The following is a 27,021-nucleotide window of genomic DNA, read 5'->3' as shown; positions in this document are numbered from 1 at the left end:
TGTTTTAAACTGTGTTTAAACAATGCATTATTACTACGCTTATTCTTGATGTCACTCAAGTGTTCACCAATTCTAAGACGGAATGCCCTAGATGTCTGGCCCACATAAAACGCAGAACAGGTGCAGGTCACTAAATATATAACCCACCCAGAACTGCAATTGGCCCAAAAATTGATCTCAAAAATATCAGGTGTATTCTGACTACTAAATTCTCCAATACATGACACTTTATTACAAAATTTACAGTGGCCACACGAAAAACATCCAACCACTGGAGCCCCTGTGAGAGTGGATTGGGTATACACTTTAAGGTCAGACCAAGACTTGTTATAATGACTCAAATAGGACCCAATAGTACGTCCCCTTCTAAAAGAAAATGAACATCTGTCCCCAAGAAAATTGTGCAATCTATTGTCAGCCAAAAGGATGTTCCAATGTCTATCAACAATTTTCATAAAGCCTCGAGTATTGCGTCCATAAGAGGTAACTAGCCTCAGTGGTTGTTGTAACCCATCACGATTGTGATCTTTGTAGCGCAATAAATCAGTTCTATGAAATTTAGAAGCCCACTGTTTAGCCATGTGTATAGTCCCTGAATGATATCCCCTATGCTTAAATCTGGCAACCAAATCATCACTGGTCTTGACATAAGACCCTTGATTGGAACAAATTCTCCTAGCTCGTAAGAATTGTGACTTAGGAATATTCCGGATGATATGTGGTGGGTGGAAGCTGGTGGCATGCAATAAAGAATTATACTCTGGAAATTTCCTGACAGGACAACCCAGTTGTTATGACTGCAGATGCATCCATGAAGGACATCTACCTGTGAATGCCCAAAGAATGCAGTAGTCTCTCCCCCTTTATTTTGTGGTTTTGGATAAAAAGTTGGCAAGTGAATAGTTTGGTTCAGAGACACACTTGAAACCACCTTAGGCATAAAAGTAGGGTTAGTTCTTAAAGACACCCTGTCTTGGTGGAAAATAAGGAATGGTTCCACTGCCATTAGTGCCTGTAATTTTGAAACTCTTCGTGCTGATGTTAGTGCCAGGAGCAGAGCAGTTTTCCAAGAGATATATTTTAATTCTGCTGTGCTAGCTGGCTCAAAAGGAGGTAAAGTTAATTTTTCCAAAACACAGTTGAGGTCCCACATTGGAGTTGGTGCTCTACGGGGCGGTCTTTTGTTTTTTGCCCCTCTGAGGTACTGTTTTAGCAAGGGATGAGAGAAAATTGGTGGATCTGTGTTGTAGTGGGCAGAGACGGCAGAGGCTTGTATCTTTATGGATGAAAAGGAAAGGCCTTTGTCCAGCATCTCAGTCAAATATTGTAATATCAGAGGAATGTTTGGCACAAGAGGATCAAGGCTGTGAGACTGGTTCCAGGCACATAATCTCTTCCATTTATCCGAATAGGCTTTCCTGGTACTGGGCCTTCTGGCCTCTAGGATGACATCCATAACTGCTTTGGAGAGAGGCAGTGCTTGTTTGGCTAAGGTATCTTCCATGCAGCTAGGTTTAAGGTCTTTAGCTGGCTGTGGAGTATCTGATTGTTGTTCTGAGACAGCAGATGTGGTATTTGAGGTAAAATCCAGGGTGGTCCTTGTGCTAAGTTTTTTAAGATTGGGTACCAGTGCTGACGTGGCCAGTCTGGTGCAATCAGGATCATATTTGGCTTCTCTTGCCTGGCTTTTATGAGTATTTGTGGAAGAAGAGGCAAAGGTGGGAAAGCGTATACTTGTAGGTTTTTCCAGCTGAATGAGAGGGCATCCACTTTCCATGCTTGTGGATGGTAACTCCTTGTGCAAAATTTCTGTAGCTGGCAATTCCTTGGGGCTGCAAACAGATCTATGTCCGGGCTCCACCATTTTTGTGTTATCATTCTGAATATTTGTGGATTCAATTCCCATTCGTGGGGATCCATGATATTTCTGCTTAAGTCGTCTGCCAGTGTGTTTTTCTCTCCTGGCAGGAATTGTGCTTGTAGATGAACTTGATAGTTTATGGCTGTGTTCCACAAGGTCATGGCTTGTCTGCAGAGGGGGTAGGAATGGGTTCCCCCTTGCTTGTTTATGTACCACATAACTGTGGTGTTGTCTGTCTTTAGTAGTAGTTGTCCTGGATGTAGCAGGTCCTTGAAAGCTATAAGGGCATTTTGTACAGCTAGCATCTCTTTTTGGTTGATGTGAAGATGCCTTTGTTCTATGGGCCACTTGCCCTGATTACATTTTCCTGCCATGTGTGCTCCCCAGGCATAATCCGATGCATCTGTTGTCAGTGTTTGCCTGGCCATGGGTTGAGTAAAAGGCTGACCCTTGTTAAAGTGACAAGCCTGAGCCCACCATCGAAACTCCTTCTGAAGGCAAGGTATTAGTGGTATAACTGTTTCCAAACTTTGACAGTGTTGAGACCATACACTCTTTAGGTACCATTGTAGTTTACTCATATGCAGTCTGGCATATGGAATTAGTAGTATGCAAGATGCCATGTAGCCCAAGGCCTGCAGACTTTTTGTTGCAGGGAGTTAGGTCTTTGTTGCCATCAACTGAAAGTATTGAGTCAGATGTCCTTGCTTGTCTGGCGTGAGATAAGCCATCTGGGCTGTTGTGTTCAAGCTGGCACCCAGGAATATTATCTCTTGTGAGGGCACTAGTTTTGATTTCTTTTCATTTACTGTGTACCCCAGGCAACTTAATAACTTTTTTGCAAACGTCAGATGCTTTAGGAGAATGTCTTTGCTCTCCGATTGAATCAGGCAGTCGTCCAGGTACGGGTAAATTTGAATTCCTTTCTGTCTGCAAAATGCAATTACTGGTGCCAGGCACTTTGTGAAGACCCTGGGCACAGTAGATAAGCCAAAGGGCAGTGCAGAGAATTGATAATGCATTGGACCAGCTATGAATCTGAGGTATCTTCTGCAGTTTTGTCTAATAGGAACATGCAGGTATGCCTTCTTGAGGTCCAAGGTCACAAGCCAAACTTGCTTGACCAGCATGGGAAGAAGCTGCTGTAATGTCAACATTTTGAATTTCGGAACATCCAGTTAAGTGTTTAGAGAAGAAAGATCCAAAATGGGCCTCCAGGCTTTGTCTTTTCTGGGTACCAGAAAGAGTCTTGAGTAAAATCCTTGTCCTTGTTCCTGTGGTGGTACCTTTTGAATAGCTCCCATGTTCATGAGTGCTGTAATTTGTTTTTGAGCCTCTGCCCACTGATTTGGTGGCAGATTTGGCATTCCTTTTAACCTTAGCAGAGTGTGAAAGTGGAACCTGTAACCTTGGGATATGATATTGAGAACCCATTTGTCTTTGGTGATCATATGCCAATTGTGATAGAAAAGAGCCAGTTTTCCTCCCAAGGGGGCTGCCAAGAAAGAGATGTTTGGCAGCTGCAGTGGGAAGTCATTGGGACTGTTTTTTGTAAGGTTGTTGTCTGTCTTCCCCTTCTTTCTGGCCTGATGCACCCCATTGTCAAGGTCTGTAAGGACCTTGTGGCTGTCCTCTACCTCTTGGACATCTGTATCTGCCCCTTTGAGGTCTGTCCGTAACTGGAAAGGACCAATTCTTAGTTGGCCAGTTTCTGCTAAATCGAGGAGGCTGTACCTGTAAGAAATCCTTCATTGTCTGCATAGATTTTGCCTTATTCTCCATTTTCTTTAATACCTCTTCTGCCTTAACTCCAAATAAGACATCATGCTGCAAAGGTGTATCCAGTAGTTAAGCTTTAACATAATCTGGTAACGTATGTTCTTTTAACCATGCATGTCTTCTAATGACAGAGCCTGTAACTGCTGCTCTACAGGAGGCCTCTAAAGAATCAAAACCACATTGCAAAGTATGTTTTCCCACTTGTTCAGCAGCATGCAATAAATCCTGCATTTCCTTAAAATTAGGAGGATCTGTATCTGAAAGCATTTTTTGTTTCAATGGAGACATTAAAAATTGCTGATATTTTAGCATGTGAAATTGGCAATTTAAAGCTCTCATTGCTAAAGTTGCAGGCGTATATACTTTCTTTCCCCATCTGTCTAATGCTCTGGAATCTGTCAGAGGGAACTGGGTTCTTTTCTGATGAGGCCTTAACCCCTTTGGATCCTTGAGAAATAGTTTCTGGGTCTGCCACTGGGCTTTTATACAGAAATTTGTGTGAGTCAGGGACTCTGTAATACCTGTCTGGTTTAACTGGAGCTGGAGGTAAAGAGTCAGGATTTAAGCTGGATTCAGTATACACATCATCCACAATATCTAACACTGGCGGAATAGCAAGGGGTCTGTGTTGAGGCAAAAGTAGGAATTCTCTGAGCCTTTTCTTAGATTCTGAGCCTGGCCTTCCCAATGGAAATGCTCCCTCATGGTGTGTAAAGTTTTCCCAAAAGAGTCATCCTCTGGTGGAGAGGCTGATGGAATTGATTCCTCAGCATCAGAATCCTCATAAGGGGGTAAAGAATAACCTAGGTCTGAGGATGAATCTGTGGAAATGGACACCTGGTCGGATGAGTCATAGTCTGTATCCTGTCTAGGCCTTTTATCAGGAGGGGGATGGGACCCCCTGATCAGAGTGATTAGGTCTTCGGCCATTTTGAGCATTTGTTTCTTAGGCATGGACGCCTGTCCTGGAGATTGTATTTGTTTCTTTGTTTTTAAAGGTGGCTTAGACTTAGAAGAGAGTTTTATGCTTAGCTGAGTAGGTCTGAAGACACCCTCTGAAGCAGCGGGTTGCTCATGTACTCCGGATCACTCAGCAGGATCGATTTCGGTAGTCTGTAAAACTTGTGTGTCCGATGGCCCAGCCATCTCCACGTGGGAGTCGGTGGCCACCTGTTGTTCTGCAGAAGCAGTCGTCAGGGGCTGCGAAGGTGCCTCGCTGAAAACCGGAGAACCGGCAACTGGCCTAGAAGAGGCTTCGTCGGTTTTGGGCCTCGGATGTCTGTCTTTGCGCTTTTTATGAATTGCGGTCGTAGCAAGTTCTGACGGCATGGTATAATTAAATTTTCTGCCAAAGTAATGTCGGGCAAAATCAAACCAATGTTTAATAGTGCGCTTGTTAAACCTAGCACAAAACCGACAACCAGTGACGTTGTGGTCTGGGCCTAGGCATGGGATACAATAAGAATGGAAATCCTTATGATGTATTTGCTTCCCACAAGAAATACAGTTATTAACTTTTACTGACATCAGTCTGAGGCAAGAAAAAGTTTCCCCAACGAGGTACTTAGCTTTGTAGAAGACTTCGGTTCTGGATTCGGAATGAAAATCTCAGGAGTTGGCCGACTGGCACTTGCGAACTGCTTTTGCTTCGGGCACCGCGTGGCAAGAAAGACTGAAGAAAATGGCGTCGGCTGCATCTTGTATATCCCAGTAGCACTGACGTCAGGGAGAAAGCGACAGCAGCCGATGCCGGACCAAGACTTTGGAACTCAGGCCGACTGGGGAACAGCCTGATGGCAGGATAACCCAAGTGTAATGACTGCAGCAGTGTAACACGATGAACATCTACAATGGTACCTAAAGAGTGTATGGTCTCAACAGTGTCAAAGTTTGGAAACAGTTATACCACTAATTCCTTGCCTTCAACAGGAGTTTTGATGGTGGGTTCAAGCTTGTCACCTCAACAAGGGACAGCCTTTTACTCAACCCACAGTCAGGCAAACACTGACAAGAGATGCATCGGATTATGCCTGGGGAGCACACATGGCAGGAAAATGTATTCAGGGCAAGAGCCCGCAGAACAAAGGCATCTTCACATCAATCAAAAAGAGATGCTAGCTGTACAAAATGCCCTTATAGCTTTCAAGGACCTGTTGCATCCAGGACAACTGCTACTAAAGACAGACAACACCACAGTTATGTGGCACATAAACAAGCAAGGGGGCACTTACTCCTACCCCCTCTGCAGACCAGCCATGCTCTTGTGGAACACAGCTCTAAACTATCAAGTTCATCTGCAAGCACAATTCCTGCCAGGAGAGAAAAACACACTGGCAGAGGACTTAAGCAAAAACATCATGGATCCCCAAGAATGGGAATTGAATCCACAAGTATTCAGAATGATAACACAGAAATGGTGGAGCCCGGACACAGATCTGTTTGCATCCCCAATGAACTGCCAAGCTACAGAAATTCTGCACAAGGAGTTACCATCCACAAGCATGGAAAGTGGATGCTCTCATATTCAGCTGGAAAACCCTACAAGTATACGCTTTCCCACCACTTCCTCTCCTTCCAAAGGTACTCATAAAAGCCAGGCAAGAAGAGCCAAAGATGATCCTGATTGCACTAGACTGGTCATGACAGCACTGGTACCCAGTCTTAAAGAACTTAGCACAAGGACCACCCTAGATTTTACCGCAAATTCTACATCTGCAGATTCAGCACAACAATCAGATACTCCACAGCCAGCCAAAGACCTTAAACCTAGCTGCATGGAAGATTGCTTAGTCAAGCAACCAATGCCTCTCTCCAAAGCTGTTATGGATGTCATTCTGGAGGCGAGAAGGCCTACTACCAGGAAAGCCTATTCAGATAAATGGAAGAGATTCTGTGCCTGGAACGAGGCTCACAGCCTTGTCCCTCTTGTCCCAAACATTCCTCAGATATTACAATATTTAACAGAGATACTGGACAAAGGCCTCTCCTTTTCATCCATCAAGATCCACGCCTCTGCCATCTCTGCTGATTACAACACGGATCCACCAATTTTCTCTAATCCTTTGCTAAAACAGTACCTCAGAGGGGCTAAAAACATAAGACCGCCCCGTAGAGCACCTACTCCAACTTGGGACCTCAACTTTATTTTGGAAAAATGAACTTTACCTCCTTTTGCGCCAGCTAACACAGCAGAATTAAAATAGATCTCTTGGAAAACTGCTCTGCTCCTGGCAATAACATCAGCACGAAGAGTTTCAGAATTACAGGCACTAATGGCAGTGGAACCTTTCCTCATTTTCCACCAGGACAGGGTGTCTTTACGAACTAACCCTATGTTTATGCCAAAGGTGGTATCAAGTGTGGCTCTAAACCAAACTATTCACTTGCCAGCTTTTTATCCAAAACCACAGAATAAAGGGGAGAGACTACTGCATTCTTTGGACAGTTATAGGCAGTTACGCTTCTACTTGGACAAAACCAAAGCTTTCAGAAAATCTGAGCAATTATTGGTAGCATATGCTGCAGGAGCACAGGTAAAAGCCATTTCAAAACAGACTATTTCAAAATGGATAGGACATTGTATACGTTTTTGCTATACACACCATGGGAAACCTGTACCTAGCAGCATTAGATCTCACTCCACCAGGGCAACAGCCACTTCAACTGCCTACCTCAGAGGAGTACCTACCAAGGATATTTTGGAAGCAGCAACATGGAGTTCTGTGCATACCTTCACCAAGCATTACCATCTGCCTCTTTACTCTAAATCCAGAGCTGGCTTCGCCACTGCAGTGCTGCAGGGCCTTACAGCCACCCCTAATGCCTTATAAAACCAGCCACCCTACCTCAGCTTTGGGATTCTACCCAAGCGTAATAACTGCAGCAGTGTAACGCGATGAACATAGTACAGTTTTGTACCTACCATAAATGTAGATGTTCGAGCGTATACACTACTGCAGTCCAGGTTACCCTCCCTCCTTCCCCCCTCTTACTTGTTGGTACGTACCTATGTCTTCTACCCTTTACTACCTATGGGGAGTATTTGCTGGTAACTGAAAATTGTTGTTTGCTTTTCTTATGTACGTTTTAGTAGCAATTTGAATTGCCTACCTATTTGGTGGCACCTGACATCTGTGGCAAGAAAAACTGAAGAAAATGCATCTTATATACCCATCACACTGACGTCAGGGAGGAGGCAACAGTAACCGACGCCAGACCAAGACTTTGGAACTCAGGCCGACTGGGGAACCGCCTGACAGCAGGATAACCCAAGTGTAATGACTGCAGCAGTGTATACACTCGAACATCTACATTTATGGTAGGTACAAAACTGTACTTTTCAATGCTTTAAAATTTGCCCAGAGCACTAATGCTAGTCTAACGTTTAATCTCGTTCATTTTATGAAGTCACGAAAAAGATGTAGGTAATGAAGTCAGTGATCTCAAGGACATAGAATTCTCTTGCCCTCATCAGAACCAAGCAACCATGTGAGTAAAATTATACCCTCATTTGAAAGGAGAAAGAGCCTCCACAGTCCTTTAGGGAACAGAGTCTGGGCCTCTCAACTCTATGGAGGCCACCTGGAAAGCCACATAAGATGCAGCAGTCTTTCACCCTGCTTGGAACTCAAAGCCTTGACGTTGGCTTTCCATGTTGCAGTTAACTCCAAAAACGAATCCCACTAAAAGGCTTGGACAGCAGCTAGGATAATAACTTCTGTACCAATGAAAATGACCTCCTGAGGGATGCAGGAAAGAATGCTTGCAGACTGGGACCCTCCTCATCCTATAACATACATGGCTTCTTCTTTCTAGAGAACTGAGACAGCTTGGAAGTAGAAACATAGGTTTCACACAGACTCCTCTACAGCAGTCAATGTCTACTTCTTCTATTGAAAGCCCTTAAATACCTCCTGAGAGGGCCGCCAAAGAGGCCCTTATCCTGGATGGGAACATCTAGAACAGCCTGCCCGAGACATCTCAAGCTATGATGATGAGAAAAAACATAGGTCAAAGCACATCTATTATTTCTGGCAATTGGCTTCTTAGTCTGAGTTAATTCTACAGGTCATTCTGAACTTCTGGCCCAGTATGCTGAAACACTATCTCAGGACATATCTCCTACAATTCATTAACAATGCAATGTCTGCACATGCCACTGCACACATTTATGTGCTCTGTAAAGATAATTCTACTTGTTTTATATGCATCTCCTAATAAATTTGACTTTTTTGGAAAAGGAAATGTGAGCTAAGATGGACTGCACATAAGGGTATCAAGATCTTCCACACACACGCACACACACACACACACACACACACACACACACACACACACACACACACACACACACATACACACACACACACATGCACAGGAACACGGACACAACACACACGCACACAACACACCCAAAATATAGTGAATGGAAGGAAGTACAGTTGTGTACCTACCATAAATGTAGATGTTCCGAGTGTATTCACTGTTGCAGTCATTACAATTGGGTTATCCTGGTGGCAGGCTACTCGCAGTCAGCCTGAGTTCCAAAGTCTAGGTCCGTCAGTTGCTGTCGCCTCCTCCCTGACGTCAGTGCGCCAGGGGTATAAAAGATGCAGCCGACGCCATTTTCTTCAGTTTTTCTTGCCCCAGATGTCAGGTGCCCCTAAAATGGTAGGCTCACTAATGCCAAAAAGCATGCATAACCAAAAAACAACTTTTCCTTCATCTACAAGCAAATACACCACATAGGTTGTATAGAATAGAGAAGTACAGACAAGTCCCAGCAAGGAAAAGGGGGATGGAGGGAGGATAACCTGGACTGCAACAGTGAATACACGTGAACATCTACATTTATGGTAGGTACACAACTGTACTATGTTCACAGTGTTTCACTGTTGCAGTCACTACAATTGGGTTGAATACCAAAGCTATGGTTGGGAGGCTGGTGCTAAATAGGATTAGGAGAGTCTATCAGGCCCTGCAGAACTGCAGTGGCAAAGTCTGCCCTGGATTTAGAATAGAGAGGTAAGTGATAGTGCTTTGTAAAAGTATGCACTGAACTCCAAATCGCAGCCTCTAAGATGTCATTGGTTGGTACACCTCTGAGGAAGGCTGCAGAAGTGGCTGCTGCTCTGGTGGAATGTGGTCTAATGCCCTTAGGCACTGATTTGCCATGCTGTGAATAGCAGAAATGAATGCAGTGGCCTATCCACTTTGAAATAGTCTGCTTTGAGATAGGCTTTCCTTGTGATCCTGCAGCATATGCTTCTAGAAGTTGTTCAGTCTTTCTAAAAGCTTTGGTTCTGTCCAAGTATAAGCGTAGTTGTCTGTGAATGTCCAAAGAATGCAGAAGTTTCTCACCCTTATTCTGTAGGTTTGGGTAAAAAGTTGGCAAGTGAATTGTTTGGCTAAGGGCCACACTGGTCACTACCTTAGGCATAATGTAGGGCTTGTCCTCAGAGAAACCCTGTCAGGATGGAAAATGATAAAAGGTTCCACAGCCATGAGTGCCTGTAACTCTGAGACTCGTCTAGCGGAGGTTATTGCTAGGAGCAGAGCTGTTTTCCAGGATAAGAATTATATATCAGCTGCAGAGGCTGGCTCAAAGGGAGGTAGTGTAAGTTTTTCCAAGACATAGTTGCGGTCTCATGTAAGTATTGGTGCTCTCCTTGGGAGTCTTATGTTTTTGGCCTCTCTGAGGTACTGCCTTAGTAATGGATGAGAAAAAATAGGTAGTTCTGTATTGTAATAAGCTGAAATAGCAGAGGCATGAATTTTACAGGATGAAAAGGAAAGGCCTTTATCCAGCATCTCAGTTAAGTATTGCAAAATCTGAGGAATATTTGGAACAATCATGTCAATACCTTGTGCCTGGTTCCAAGCACAGAATTACTTCCATTTTTTTGCATAAAATTTTCTGGTGCTAGGCCTCCTGGCCTCCAAAATAACATCCATAACTGCTTTAGAAAGAGGTGTGTCTTGAATGGCTACATTATCCACCATGCTGCCAGATTTAGGGTCCTGAGCTGGCTGTGCAGTATCTGACTGTCTTGTTGAGTCAATAAGTGAGGAATTTGAGGTAGCGTCCAAGCTGGGCATTGGGACAAGCTCTTTAGGATTGGGTACCAGTGCTGGCGGGGCCAGTCTGGGGCAATCAGAATCATTTTTGGCTTCTCTTGTATGACCTTGAGGAGTACCTTGGGGAGGAGAGGCAGAGGAGGAAAGGCACATACTGTTAGTTTTTCCAGCTGAAAGATAGAGCATCCACTTTCCATGTTTGCTTGTGATAAGTCCTTGTGCAGAATCTTTGTAGTTGGCAATTGTGAGGAGAGGCAAATAAGTCTATGTCCGGGCATCCCCAGTTCTTTGTTATTGTGATGAAAATTTGTGGATCCAATTTCCACTCGTGGGGATCCATTAAGTTTCTGCTTAATTCGTCTGCCAGAGTATTTATCCTTCCTGGCAGGAACTGTGCTTGCAGATGTACTTGGTAAGTCAATGCTGTGTCTCACAAGTTTATGGCTAGTCTACAGAGGGGTAGGAATGTGTGCCCTCTTGCTTGTTTATGTACCACATGACTGTGGTATTGTCCGTCTTTATCAGTAGTTGTCCTGGATGAAGTAGATCCTTGAAGGCTGTCAGGGCATTTTGAACTGCTAGCATCTCTTTTTGATTGATATGTAGATGCATTTGACTTGTGGACCATGTGCCCTGAATACATCTTCCTGCCAAATGGGCCCTTCCAGGCATAATCTCTATTGTCAATGTCTGCCTGGCTGTGGGTAAGGTGAATGGCTGTCCCGTGTTGTGGTGACAAGCTTTTGCCCACCATCGAAACTCCTGTTGCAGGCAGGGAATGAGAGTAATTATTGTTTCCAGGCTGTGGCAATGTTGAGTCCAAACACTTTTTAGATACCATTGAAGTTTCCTCATATGCAGTCTTGCATATGGAATTAGCAGAATGCAGGATGCCATGAAGCCCAAAGCCTGCAGAATTTTTCTTGCAGATAACTGTGTCTTTGTTGCCAACATTTTGAAATAGGTAGTCAGTTGTCTGTGTTTGTCTGGCATGAGATAAGCCATCTGGGCAGTTGTATTTAAGCTTGCACCCAGGAATATTACCTCTTGAGAGGGTACGAGTTTCGATTTCTTTTCGTTTACTGTGTACCCTAGGCCTGCTAGCAATGTTTTTACAAACGCCAGATGCTGTAGTAGAGTGTCCTTGTTCTCTGCTTGAATAAGGCAGTCGTCCAAGTAAAGATATATGTGAATTCCTTTTTGTCTGCAAAAAGCAATTACTGGTGCCAGGCACTTTGTGAAGACCCTGGGCGCAGTAGATAAGCCAAAGGGCAGTGCAGAGAATTGGTAATGCATTGAGCCAGCTATAAATCTGAGGCATCTTCTGTATGATTGTCTGATTGGGACATGCAGGTATGCCTCTTTTAGGTCTAAAGTCACAAGCTAAGCCTTCTTGCCCAGCATGGGCAGAAGCTGCTGCAGAGTTAACATTTTGAATTTTGGAATGTCCAGGAATGTGTTCAGGATAGACAGGTCCAGTACTGGTCACCAGGTTTTGTTGTTTCTGTACACCAAGAATAACCTTGAGTAAAATCCTTGTCCCTACTCTTGCTGTGGTACTTGCTGAATGGCCCTCGTGTCCATGAGGGATGAAACTTGTTTTTGTGACTCTGCCCATTGACTGCGTGGCAGGTCTGGCATACTGTTTGGCCTTCGCAGGGTGTGAAAATGGAACCTGTAGCCCTGGGATATGATATTTAAGACCCATTTGTCCTGGGTGATCATATGCCAATTTTGAGCAAAAAGTGCTAGTTTTCCCCCCAAAGGAGCTGCCAGAAGATAAGTGCTTGGTGCTGGCAGGGGAAAGTCATTGAGACTGTTTCCTGTATGGCTGTGATTTTTCTTCTCCGCTTTTGGAGGTTGAAGCACCCCATTGTTTAGGCCTGTATGAGCCTTGGGGCTGTGATCTGCCTCTGGGGCGTCTGTATCTACCTCTTTGTGGCCTGTCTGACACTGGAAAGGACCAATTCTTTGCAGGCCAGTTTCTGCTAAATCTAGGAGGCCGTACCTGTAAGAAATCCTTGACTGTTTGCATAGATTTAGCTTTGTCCTTCATTTTCTTCAAAACCTCTTCTGCTTTAACACCAAACAAGGTATCATGTTGTAATGGAGCATCTAATAATTTTGCTTTAACATGATCGGGCAGATTCTGTTCTTTTAACCAAGCATGTCTCCTAATGACAGAACCTGTAACAGTGGCCCTGCAAGAGGCCTCTAGAGAATCAAAACCACATTGCAAAGTATGCTTTCCTACTTCTTCAGCTGCATGCAATAAATTCTGCATTTCTTTGTTTTCTGCACATTCTGAATCTGTCAACATTTTTTGTTTAAGCAATGACATTAGATATGCTGATATTTAAGCATATGAAATTGACAATTTAAAGCTCTTACAGCCAAGGCAGCAGAAGTATAAATCTTTTTCCCCCATCTGTCCAGGACTCTTGAATCCCTACCAGAGGGTGTAGGGTTTTTTGCAGTGGACGCCTTGACCCCTTTGGGACCCTGAGAGATTGTTTCTGGGTCTGCAGCAGGGTTTTTATAAAGAAATTTATGTGAATCAGGAACCCTGTAGTATCTGTCTGGCTTAACAGGAGCTGGTGGCAAAGAGTCAGGAGACAGTCTGGACTCTGAAAATACATCATCTACAATGTCTAAAACAGTAGGAATAGCAAAGGGCCTGTGCTGAGGTAATATTCTTGGATTCTGAGTAATTTTGGCTCTCCCAGTGGAAATGCTCCCTCATAGCATGCAGGGTTTCCCCAAAAGAATAATCCTCAGGAGGAGAGGCTGAAGGAATAGATTCTTCAGCATCAGAATCCTCATAGGGAGGAAGAGAATATTCCTGGTCAGAAGAGGAATCAGAGGAAATGGAAACCTGATCTGAAGATGCATATTCTACCTCTTGCCTAGGTCTCTTATCAGAAGGGGGATGGGAACCCCTGATCAAAGTAATTAGGTCTTCGGCCATTTAAGCATCTGTTTTTTTAGGCATGGACGCCTGTCCAGGAGAATGCTGTACTTGTTTCTTTGTCTTTAGAGCTGCTTTAGTCTTTGCCTTTGAAGCTGAAGTTGGTTTTACATATAACTGTGTAGGCCTGAAAACACCCTCAGAAGCCAATGCCTCCTCAGCGGCTCCGGACCCATCTGAGGAAATAGTTTCCAAGTGTCCAATACCTTGAGTTTCCAGCAGCGTAGTCGGCTCCACGTGGGAGTCAGAAGCGGCCTGTGGCTCTGAGGTAGCGGGCGTCAGGGGTTGTGAAAGCACCTCACTGAGAACTGGCGACAGGCCTAGCAGAAGCCTCGTCGTCGGTTTTGGACTTCGGGTGCCTGTCCTTTTCTTTGCGCTTTTTATAAACTCAGGTAGTCAGTTGCTCTGACGGCATTATATAGTTAAATCTTCTGCCAAAATAATTTAATGCAAAATCGTACCGACGCTTAATAGAACGTTGGTTAAATCTAGCACAAAACCGACAACTAGCAACATCGTGGTCAGGGCCTAGGCAAGGAATAAAGTAAGAATGAAAATACTTACGAGGTATTTGCTTCCCACAAGAAATACAATTATTAACTTTTTCTGACATCGGTCAGGAGCAAGAAAAGAGTTTCCCCAACGGAGTACTTAGCTTTAATGAAGACTTCGGATCTGAATTCGAATTTGAAAATCTCAGGAGTCGGCCGACCGGCACTTGCGAACTGCTTTTGCTTCGGGCACCGCGTGGCAAGAAAGACTGAAGAAAATGGCGCTGGCCGCTTCTTTTATACCCCTGGCACACTGACATCAGGGAGGAGGCAACAGCAACCAACGCCGGACCTAGACTTTGAAACTCAGGCCGACTGCGGGTAGCCTGCCAACAGGATAACCCAATTGCAATGACTGCAACAGTGAAACACGATGAACATCAGAAAAAAAATTCACAGACAAATACAAGACATAATGCCAAACAACAGACAGGAAAAAAGGGTCCAGCTTCCAACACTTACTTATCAGTGTTTTTTAAAACTCAAAAATTAGATATGGTTATCAGGAAGGTTCTTACGGTTTATGTTCATAAGATGAGGAAGCTCTTCTAGCTTTAACTGCATCTCTCCATTTTCTTTCTCCAGTTCAACAATGTGATTCTTCAAGGATTCCAGTTCAGTACTGCTGGAAGTCTGCTGCACAGAAATGTAAACAATGAAACATCAAAAGAAACCTACAGTCCAGTCATCCAGTCCAGTCATCTTATCTGAAAAGAAACAATGTGCAACATAAATGACTAACACCAATATAGTGCTGCAGGATAAATCAATGCTCGACTTTCTCTTGCTTGAGTCTACAATTTTTGGATGAATACAAATTCAAATGAGATTTGAAGCTGGTCAAGGTAAGTTTCAGCAAAGCATGTACTGACACTCATGTTGTCTACCTCATGCATACAGCTATACCTCAACATCCTTGCCAAGGCTTCCCCTGAAGGAACTAGAAAGCACACAGCATAACACCAGCATTATAGTAAACAGGGTGAGGGCGAGATCTCAATAGGCGTCTCAAATAAGGCTAGGGCTACCCCCACAACAGGAAAGTTTGGGATATGATGAAAAGGTGAAGGAGACAGCAGAAGGCCTGAAGCTGCTTTTTGCCAACCCTGTCTTCCTTCCAAGTATCCTGTCTGCAGTTTATAAGAGAAAAGCACATGGGATAAAGAGAATGATGACTACCTGTCTAGATCATGTAGAAGTCATCCTTGAGGTGCTTTAACAGGTTATAACAGCAGTCTGCCAGCCAGAGGTTAGTGCTGGAGTGCTTTGATTGGGTATTACTCCAGTCTGCCAGAGGTGAGGACAAAGCACCAGCTTTCAGAGAGGCTGCAGTAGCCAAGGTAAGGTGACTTTACACTTCTTTAATAACATTCTCAAAGAATGGCTTCAAGGGTGACCTAAAACTGGGGAAGTTGTTGATGGAATACCCAAAAAGCAGCACAGGCTGAGGATAAGCAATAACTAATGTATCATGTAACTCACCCAAAGGAGGCACGCTCTGCAAAAACTGAAGGAGCTCAATGAGTCAGACACTCTGGCCAGCTCAGAAAAGGAAACTCCAGGGCCAAGCTCAGCATGCACGTGTAATTTTTTTTTTATATAGTTCTGTTCCCAGCTATATATTTTCTACATTAAAATAGCAGCATTAATATTTTTGATGATTAAATGGGTAGATTACCTTGCTTAACTCTACATAATGTATTCAGTGTTGAAGTTTTGAGTTATGTTTTGCTACCTACAGTGTTTTTTTATTCCTTTTCTACTACTGATTGTACATTCAAAGTATGGCCAACACTTCAGACATTCCAACACACAAGAAATCCAAACGATCTGTTCCTCTACTAATATACTCAACTTGGATGAACACACAATGGATGATCTTCATGAAATAAAAGCTGCCACTGCAAATCATGATCATCATCTCAAGCAACTTACTGAAAATATCTTCCTACATCAACAGGCAGTCACTTACCAAGTCAAACTGTTTTCTATTTGTAACTGTCATCTACAGGAAATACAGAGGCACTCGGCACAATTACAGAACATAATGATTTTGAAACCTGAGCAAGAACACTTTGACTTGCTGTGGAGAAAGTAGAAGGCAGTGATCCAGTACCTTTTACCACCAGAAACCGTAGAAAATTTCTAAATTAGAAGGAAGCACCCTGTACAGAGATGTGTCCATTGAACTGAGCCAAGAATAAAAAGGCATCATATTTTCAGGTATCTCGATTTTTTGAGAGACTGTGATTGCTAAAAAAAAGAAGACAGCTTGGGTCCAGCAATACAACTGTCTATCCAGACTTCAGTATTGCTCATACAAGAAAGACACATGGACTCACTGTATTACATTTTCCAGCTTTTCATCTCTCATGGTTGTAATGCATACACATTAGTGCTGCCTCCAAAAGGTTAAGTCTTTTATAAAATTTTGGCTTTCTTACTTCGGCTAAAAGATTCAGTAAAACTCCAGGCTCCGATTCCGACAAGAAATGAAGTGGGAATGATGACAAGCTTCAACCACAACTAGGTCTCTTCAGACAATAAAAAGTAAAATGTCTTCCCAAAGATAGAATACAGACCGATCATCAGATAAAGCTCTTAACAAATCAGGACAGCTGGATGTTAGTCAATGAGTATGAAGTCTTATCAATTTTATAAGATAAAGAAAACAAGTTTTATGGCATTAAGGGATCTTCTATGCCTGAGATCTCTTTAAAGGAAATGGATGCACTTGAAGCTACCCCACTGATCAAGACACACACAGTTCTGCAAGAGTCAAGTGGGATAAGCTGATTCTTCCAGTACAACTGGGCAGATTGGGATTACCCAATTTGAAGGGGTATTTCAAAGCTACACAATTAAGACTCCTATACATAGCACAAGCAGAAAACTAAACTATAATTCAAAGTGATAAAGGATGATCTTAAAATGGGGGAAAGCTCAAGAAACAAATACTGGGATTTTGGATGCAGTCCTTTAAGGAGAATAACAACAATCATACATGCTATTAATCCATAAAGTAGCAAAAAATATTTCAAGAACTAAGCCAACACAGGAAAGGAGAATCTGTCAATAGGAATGATTGCAATTAAGAATACAGACAATCAGGGGATAGAATTTATTGGAGAAAACTGGCTAAGGAACCAAGGTACTGGGGTAAATAACTAGAGACAGAAACGTAATAGAATGAGAACAGGCCAAGAATTTATTTAGACTGCAGAGTACAGATTGTCTTCCCTATCAAGGACTGATATCAGAGTATAGACAAAGGGAAAGAAATAGGGGGGACCTAAATGAAAGACTAGCACTGGTACCATTTTTAGCATCATCTAGAACAGAAACTGCCATTAAAAAAGAAATAATTAGTAAAGCATATAAACTATTGCATGATAACTATAAGAATCAATCAGAAAAGGTTAGAAAGGATTGGGAAGAGAGACTGGATAAGCAACTCACAAAGAAACAATGGAAGGATGTGCGCATGTCTCCCAAATATGCAACAAAATCTAGATGATTTAGGATTTTTGCTTGGAAAGGCTTAGATAGATATTTTTATACCCCAAGTAGACTCCAGAGAATTTTTCCTTAGGTAGATACCAAATGTTGGAGGTTGTGATGGGGTAGAAAGAGGTACTTGAGAACATATTTTCTGAGTGTGCGGTGGGTTGGTGGACTTTAAGGACTCCCTGCAGGATGCACTGTCAGAGATGTTGGGTGGGAGAGGAAGATGATTTTTCTGAGCTATGATACAGAATAGAAATTACCTAGACATGGTAAGGCCTTGCTGTGTCTAATTATGGTGGCTGCCAAAAAAGCAATTACTAGAAAATTGAAATCAAAATCTGAAACAACTATATTAGAAGTAGTGAATATAGTAACACAGATCGAACTGGAATTGAGATTTTTACAAAATTGTAGGAGCAAACTACATAGGAAAAAAATGGAAATTGTGGGAACAATACATACAGAGGAGGAATGAGGTCTAAAAGAAAGGACTTAAATGAGCTACGTGATGGTTGACTTGAAAATGATTCAGTAGATTATAAGTGATGTATATTGTTTGCAACTGGGAGTGTCTCAGTATGGTTTGTGATGTAAAATGCTTGCAACTAGGTTTGTGACAGAGTTCATTTCTTATTTGTTCGGGCATGGACCTTCCTTAATGTATTTTTGCCTCCTTCTTTCTGTACTAAATTGCTTTTTGGATGCACTCCTAAAGGGTTAACCTGAGCTAAATTCATATTTAAAACTTCCGAAGTGATGGTAGTTGGTGAATCACAATTTCCGTCCTCTCCATTAACCAAAATGTCACTAGAACAGTTAATTTCAGTCCCTACACTTCGATTTAGACTCAATGACATCCCAGACCTCTGATCTATCCTGTCATCTTCACATCTATTGTTAACTCGCCTATCACTGGTTAACCCATTACCACAGCAATTAACAACAGGTCTACTGAAGTTAAGAGTTAAATGGCCTCTGCATTTCTTTAATTTCAGAAAAGTAAGTATAGGCGTTATTAGAATTATAGGCAGTAATGTCTCTTTGCAGTTTTTGTAAATTTCCTCTGAAAGAGGCTTTTTTCGAAGCTCTCAATGTTAGCCAGCATAGTTGTGTAATCAGTGTCCATGGACAGTAATAACAAACTGCAAGACAAATCACTACAGGAATGAAAAAAATAACTGAAAGAAAATTAAGTTAGTTCAAGACAGAAGTGCACTTAAAAATTACAAAAAGTGTTAGCACAGAAACAGGGAAAATAAAATATGAACAGAAAGGCACTCGACTGATTACCTTCAGAACAAAGTAAGCACAGACAAGTATACAGGAGAAACTAGCCTATTTATGCTAGTATAAAAAAGCAGGGATGGCCAAATAAGGCAAACTCAGCGACATGTCATTGTAAGACAAGAAGGAAATACAAAGATAAACATTACACTGAGATACCTTTTACAGAGAAAGGGCAACACAAAAACAAAGAATGTGAGAGTGATATCTATTCAAACTGTGTTAGAAGAAAGCAAGAAAGAACAAAGCAATCAAGAGGCCCGTGCTGATGACCAAAAAAAGTAAAGCAGAAGGTGATTTTCTTTAGAACTACATTTTGCAGGGGAAGACACAGAAGACGCAACAGTGACCTTCCACTTAGAGGCAGGCTAGTGAAGACAGAAATCCTGGGTTGGTGGATTTACAAGCTAGCCACAAAAAAACTTAAAAGATACAATGGGCAGATGATACTTTAAGAGCAAGAAAGGACATAACTAAGGGTGTACAGGAAGACCATGAGCAGCAGGTTCACGTTGTGTCTTAACCCAACTTTGAGTTAAAAGATAACCTTTAACATAAACTACAGCCAGATGTTAGGTCATCTGAGAATAGACTAAACTAAGGCAATGGTATCAGACAGATTTTACTGGCCAGGCATAACGAAAGAGGCAATTTCTGTGTTTCTTGCCCAAAATGTCAGAAAACTACTGTATATCCTGGGTATAAAAGTCCCTTGATCCCAGTACCTACCAGAGCAGTACCATTCACATCTGCAGCTATGGTCACCATGAAGCTACTAGTAAACTCCAGCAAGGGGCCCAAAAAACTAGTGTACTTTCCTCAGAGTGGGTACCTCTAATGAAACAATTACTGACCAAAGCCCTCATTTTATGCCAAAGGCATTGCACCAGCTATGTCAATGTTTTGAACTTAAAACAGCTGTAGACATCACTCTACCATTTGTTCAGAATGGTGAATTGGTAGAAAGGTTTACTAAAACACTGAAATCCAAGCCAAAAATGTCTGAATGCAGATAGTAAAAATTGGGACCAGTTGTTACACCACATAACGTTTGCAATCAGAGAGGTGCCACAAGCATCAACAGGGCTCATCTATTTTAATTTGTTGATTGGGAATAATCTGACTGAGCTAAAAGTCCATTTTCAGCAGATCCCCAGGGAGGAAAGCTTCACAGCTGTAAAACAGTGGTAACAAACAAAAGAAATCAGCTGTACACGGACGTTTGTGAATGCATATACAGTTACAAAATACATATGTACATCACTAGAAAACTTAAAAGACAGGTACAAGGATAGAACAGCAATTTTTATGCTGAATCCAGATAAAAAAACATGTATAAGTAGTAAATTGTTATAAGGTAATGTAACAACTGCTTGTCAACTATTTTAGAAATGAGACAAGTGCAGCAATAGGTCTAAAATTACTAATAGAACTGTACTATAAAACACTACATCCATAAAAAAAACGGATCATAAGATTCACTTACGCATCTATTTCTAAGTATTCATAAACAAATTTACAAGTATTGCAATTGGACACACTATTGTATTAACTACACTTTGCAGATATTCAGATGGGAGATCAGGAGTTAATGAAGTTAGTTTAAGCTTTCGTAGCAACATTTTCATCTGAGTGAAACTTACTTAACTTATTGAAGGGTTAGTGTTCTAACCAAGTCTTGTGAGGCATGGTTGCATAGTATAGCATTATTGTTTTCATGCCTATGAAATCTGTATCTACCCCCAGAAGAGTCTTGTCAGCTGCTTTAATTATTTATTTTATTTATTTCAAACTTCAGACCAATAGCAATTTTATCCCCTCTCTCCAAAACACTTGAGAAATGTGTGTACAAACAAATACTGGATTATCTTATAAGAGAAAATTAACTAACCTCCACACAACACAGCTTCCACGCCAACCACAGCAGCTCAATAGCCCTCATCTCCTTCATCAATACAATCTCCCAAGCCAGAGACAACCAACTAGTCTCTTCTTTATTCCTTGACCTCTCCAACACTGTATCCCACCCTCTGCTGCTGACCAAACTCTCCAACCTAAATCTTTCTAGCTCAACATTTCCTGGTTTGCTAGTTACCTCACTGACAGCCAGCAATCTGTCAAATGGCTCTCCACACTTTCCCCTGCTCTCCCCATCAAGATGGGAGTCCCTCAAGGATCAAAACTTGGTCCACTATTGTTCAACATCTTTACCAACTTTTTGTATACATCATGTCCACAATCATCTGTCATAAAATATGCAGATGATTCTACAGTCATCACCATAGCTGATAACCTCTCAGATCTGAATACGCTTACCAAAAACTGGCTGTCCAATAACCAGCTAATCTTAAACCCTAGAAAGACCAAACTCTTGCTTTTTCTACCTAAATCTCTCAACCACCTTAAACCCTCTTTCTCGATCTCATCCCTTAAAACTCCGATCACAGTAGAATCTCTTACTAAGCTTCTGGGGATCACTATAGACCAACTCAAATTTCACCTTCACGTCCTCAACTGAAAACCCATCAAAAACTTGGACTGCTCTACTGAAAAAAAAATTCCTAACAAATGAGGCTACATTTTACCTTTTTCATGCCTACCTACTCCCTAGTCTCTTCTATATCTGACAAATCCTTAACTACCTACAGACATCTGTCTTAACAAAACTAGAAACAACCTATAATAAAGTTGCCAGATTTGCAGCTAACCAAACCTTTCTATCTCACTACTGTCTTTCTCTCAACACATTAAACTGGGCAGAATTTCCCCACCAACTACTACTCTCTCAGCTTCAGATCATACATTCCATTCTGTATAAGCCTCCTTTTGTCCTGTTATGTCCTCACTTTTCTTCTACACCCCTTCCAGGGCTCCCAGAAGCTCTGATCAAAATTTATAACAAATCTACACACCAAAAACTTGCACAGGATACAGCCTGTACAGTTACTCCCCTTCCCTGTCATTACACACTTTCTCTGGATATTAGAAGTATAAACCACCCTCAACAATTCAAAATTGCACTCAAAACCTTTCTAACTAGCACCGGAACTTGCCACTGTACACACCCTCTCTGATCTTACTCTCACTCACCAACCACAGCCTCTCTGGCAAAATTGCCCTCATGCCTACTTGATCACTTCTGACTACTAAATCTAAATCCTCTGACACTTCTTTTACTGCATATAACACCCTGAAATTGTAACTTCTTTCTAAATGCTCTCAGTGTACTTCATTCACGACCTGCATATATCAGTTCACCAAATCTCTACTTCTGACATAATTAATGTTGCTATCTTGTAAATGTCTGAGACTAACTGCTTTAACTGCTCACTCAAATCCACCCTGTACAAACCAACGCTTTTACATAACCTGTTTCTCAAAAGATTGTACATTTTTATTTTGTAATGTATGGATTTATGATTCTACTTATTGTATACCTTTGACTTTTTCTATTGTTATTACTATTTTCATCATCATCATTACCTTTCTGTGTATAATTGTGGAGCTTTTCTCCCCAGGCCTCTACTGAAAAAGGGCGACAAGCTCAGTTGGACTATCCCGGTCAACAAATGTCAAATAAATAGATAAAAAAAAAGCTTGTTAAAAGAGGAGGTAATGTTAACATCAGTTTTACTGGAGAAAGGTCAGGGTGTATTTTTTTTAACCTGAGAAGTCTGTTAATGTTTGCTCAGTACTGTTCCACTACTGTTTGGATTATTTTGATACTGGAGTAACTGATGGTTAATGGAAATGTGCTTGTTTTTCTTTGTGGTGTATTTAATCCAATTTCTAAGTATGTATTTTTTATACTACACAATGGATTGCTTGAGAGATTTTCCAGTGTCTCCAAGTTGTTCCTGACTGACCTTAGTTCCTTAACTTCTGTTGACATCCAAGAGGAAGTAGTGGATTTAACCTTGTTCATACATACAGATGCAACAGAGACAAAGACGTTAGGAAGGTGTTGTTACAGCAGCTGACAGCCTCTTCTAGGGTAGATATTTTACAAGGTACCAGTTGCATTGTTTTACTAACTCATTAAAAGCGTCTTTGTGGAAACACCTTTGGGCTTTCACCTGCATGGAAATTACATTTTTGTGGTTTTCTGTTATCCTGTGGAAGTTTAGCAAAATACCCGAGGAAAGAATGCAAATAGCTTGAATAGCTAGTGGCCAATTATTAAGCCTTTCCCTTGTCACTCCTTTTGTATATTCTGGTAGTGTCAGTTATTTGTGTGAAACTAATAAGGTTCATGTTTTGTGTAGTGTGTGCTTTACTGCTGTTATTGGCCCAATCTAGGTTTACATCACCCAATACAATGGCATGGTGCCATTAGTAGAGATCCAGCATAAAATATCTTAGAAAAAATATTCTTTATGATTGGGTGTAGTGAGATACAGATGACTTCTACGTCAAGTTGAGCGTAGTGGCTTGTAATTAAGTTACTAAGATTTTAGACGAGTTAAACTGTGGTACAGCCAAGAAGTTGAATTGGCTTAAGAATAATATGTATATTCCTTCACCTTTTCAGATCATCCCATCTGCTCTAATGAAAATACAACCTGGGGAGATTATCTCTTCATCTCATTTACTGGATTTTAACCAGATCTCGGGGAGAGATGGAATATCAAGTTTATGGCTGGATCTGGCTACAGAGTTTGATTACTTTCATACTGAAGAATATAGTCATATTCCATGAGTGGGCTGTGGTGTACTGTGGGGGTGTGAACTGCAGGGGACAGACCCAGGGATAAGTTCAGTATCGCCACAGAGTAATAAATATAGTGCTAATAAAAATCAATGGTACAGAAGTTTTCTTGAAATAATTTTATGGTTTAACATCTTGTTTTTTTTTCTTAAAGATTTATGAATGGGGAGATATGCAAAGATACAATAGTCTGGACAGATGTATTACATAGCAATAACATTGTTTAACCTAACCCAGCAGTAAGAGAAACATGAGAGTAATATTTACATTTCTACATAAAGCCCTGGAGCAGAATCCTGCCAGATTGTTCACAGAGGAAGCAAAGAGGTCTACTTGAGGAACTCCCCACTAATGGCTTAAAATCTTGCAAGACTCCCTGATCTATTTTCCATTTGTGAGGGTATGCCCTTGTCCTGCTCAGCTTGTATGCCACACAGTTATGCTCTGATGAAATGTAGGATGCCTGTACAGTGAGAATGTTCAATGAAGCATTACCACAAGCTAACCTGGCTAGCCTGCAAAGGGGGTACGACCTGGTTCCTACTTGCTTGTTGATGTACCATATGACTGGCAATATGTGTAACAACTTGAAGAGGTCCTGGGGACCAAAGATTATTCACAGAGTTGAATACCTTGATCAGGGCAAACATCTTTTTTACATGTATGTGTTTGCATCTGTCCTTGGTGCCCTACACAGCCTGCACTTTCAACCCTTCTGAAACTCCTCCCCAAGCAAACTCAGAGGTATCTGTAGTGATAGACTGCTTTGGAACACGGAGGGACAAGAGAAGACCTGGATTTAGAGATATCTCTTGTCTCTTCTGACACATTCCAGCTCTGGGATTTGAAAAGACCAAGCATGTTGGTGCCGGGATCAGAGGAACTTCACACACTACTTTATCTTTCTCACGTGGAGTCTTCCAGGTGTATCATAAGACTCACTAAAGCCACAATATCAAAAATCCTAGGGTATTCTCTCACAGTGACCAAACTGAGTGGAAAACTCTAAAAACAGATCTAAATATACAGCTATTTTTCCTGTGGAAAAGAAGCTCTTTGAATTGTGGTGTCTGACATCCCAGCAACATAATCCTGTGAGAAAGAGTCAAGATGGAATTTGAAAGTTCTTTTGGAATCCAGCTTGTGCAGGAGATTTCTCACCCAAGAGAAAAATTCCTGACACTTGGAAAAGAATCTGCAAAGATAGCAAATCATCTAAATATACCACATAGCCTACAATGAGCTCTAAAAAGAAGTGATGTACTTACCATAACGTTCCATAGTAAGTTGTTCATCTCACCTTCATTCTTTACTGATGGGTTCTGAGCCAATCCCTCGGCTCCAAGTCGGCCAATTGCAAAGATAGAGGTCTTCAAATAGCTCAAGGCCAAGTCCCTATCCCATGATGCACCTACAGTTACCTCAGATTTTGTTTGCTGCATATAATACTATATGTCATTCTTTCACTCCCAAGAGAAAGGTATAGGAGGATTGTGCAACCAGGATGGATCCAGAATCTCGGTCATCTAACAGCCCAGGAGGGGGTAGGAGGGATGGACGTAAGAATGAAGGCGAAATGAACTCACATGGAATGTTATGTTAAGTACAAAAAGTAAAGTTGTGTACCTACCATAAATGTAGATGTTCGAGTGTATTCACGGTTGCAGTCATTACAATTGGGTTATCCTGCTGGCAGGCTACCTGCAGTCGGCCTAAGTTCCAAAGTCTAGGTCCGGCGTCGGTTGCTGTCGCCTCCTCCCTGACGTCAGTGCGCCAGGGGGTATAAAAGATGCAGCTGATGCCATTTTCTTCAGTTTTTCTTGCCCCAGATGTCAGGTGCCCCTAAAATGGTAAGCTCACTAATGCCAAAAAGCATGCATAACCAAAAAACAACTTTTCCTTCATCTACAAGCAAATACACCACATAGGTTGTATAGAATAGAGAAGTGCAGATAAGTCCCAGCAAGGTAAAGGGGGATGGAGGGAGGATAAAGTACAGTTTTGTACCTACCATAAATGTAGATGTTCGAGTGCTAATACCGCTGCAGTCATAACAGATGGGTTCTCCTGCCATCAGGCGGGTCCTCGGTCGGCCGAATTCCAAAGTCTAGGTCCGGCGTCGGTTGTCGTCGCTTCTTCCCTGACGCCCAGTGCACCAGGGTATAAAAAAACCAGCCAACGCCATTTTCTTCAGTTTTTCTTGCCCCAGATGTCAGGTGCCCCCAGAAGGAAGGCAATACATACATTTGTGTAATAAAGCAATGCAATATAATCAAAATACAGTAGTTGCAAGCAAATACACCATAAAAGAATACCCCAATCAGGTTGTATGAGGAGGTGTTAGCCAACAGGCCTGTCCCAAGAGGGGAAGGAGGAGGGAACCTGGACTGCAGCTGTATTAGCACTCGAACATCTACATTTATGGTAGGTACAAAACTGTACTATGTTCATCGTGCATACAGCTGCAGTCATAACAGATGGGTAGAATCCCAAAGCTAAGAAAGGGGTGGTAGGCACTAGGTGGAACTAGGAGGAGCCAGAATGCCCTGCAAGACTGCAGTGGCAAAGCCTGCTCTAGTTTTGGAGTATAATGGTAGGTGGTAGTGCTTGGAGAAGGTATGCACAGAACTCCAAGTGGCTGCTTCCAAAATATCTTTGGTAGGAACTCCTCTGAGGAAAGCTGCAGAGGCAGCTGTGGCCCTTGTGGAGTGACATCTGATGCCTGCAGGTACAGTTTTACCATGAAAAGAGTAACAAAAGCGAATGCAGTGGGCTATCCATTTTGAGATTGTCTGTTTGGAAATTGGCTTCCCTTGAGCTCCTGTAGCATAGGACACAAAGAGTTGTTCTGATTTTCTGAAAGGCTTTGTTCTGTCCAAATAATAACGCAGCTGTCTGTGGATGTCCAAGGAATGTAGTAGTCTCTCCCCTTTGTTTTGAGGATTAGGGTAAAAGGTAGGTAAGTGTATAGCCTGATTCAAAGCTACCCTGGATACCACCTTTGGCATAAAGGACGGGTTGGTTTGTAAGGAAACTCTGTCCTGATGGAAGATGATAAAAGGCTGCACAGCCATGAGGACTTGTAGTTCTGAGACTAGTCTAGCTGAGGTGATAGCCAGAAGGAAGGCTGTTTTCCAGGACAAATATTGCAAATCTGTTGAGGCAGCTGGCTCAAAAGGAGGCAAGGTCAGCTTTTCTAGAATGAAATTGAGATCCCAAGCAGGTATTGGTTGTTTCCTTGGGGGTTTTATATTCTTAGCCCCTCTGAGGAAGAGGGGGTGAGAGA

General features: G+C 42.0%; 1 protein-coding gene across 2 annotated transcripts in view; it reads right to left on the bottom strand.

Moving 5' to 3' along the window:
- LOC122811120 (golgin subfamily B member 1-like) overlaps positions 1–27,021 on the bottom strand; it is a 2,318,314-nt gene that overhangs the window by 1,505,247 nt on the left and 786,046 nt on the right. The window contains exon 8 of one of the 2 annotated variants that reach the window (XM_044082720.1): positions 14,755–14,872. In XM_044082720.1, coding sequence (XP_043938655.1) covers positions 14,755–14,872 — 118 coding nt within the window. The remainder of the gene's footprint in view (positions 1–14,754; positions 14,873–27,021) is intronic. The other variant, XM_044082719.1, reaches the window with a different exon arrangement.

The sequence above is a fragment of the Protopterus annectens genome, chromosome 9.part0, assembly GCF_019279795.1.
Source record: "Protopterus annectens isolate FY-2018-M chromosome 9.part0, PAN1.0, whole genome shotgun sequence".
NCBI lineage: Eukaryota > Metazoa > Chordata > Ceratodontiformes > Protopteridae > Protopterus > Protopterus annectens.
Note: the sequence above shows the minus strand (reverse complement) of the source record. Positions and strands in the feature narration are given on the sequence as shown.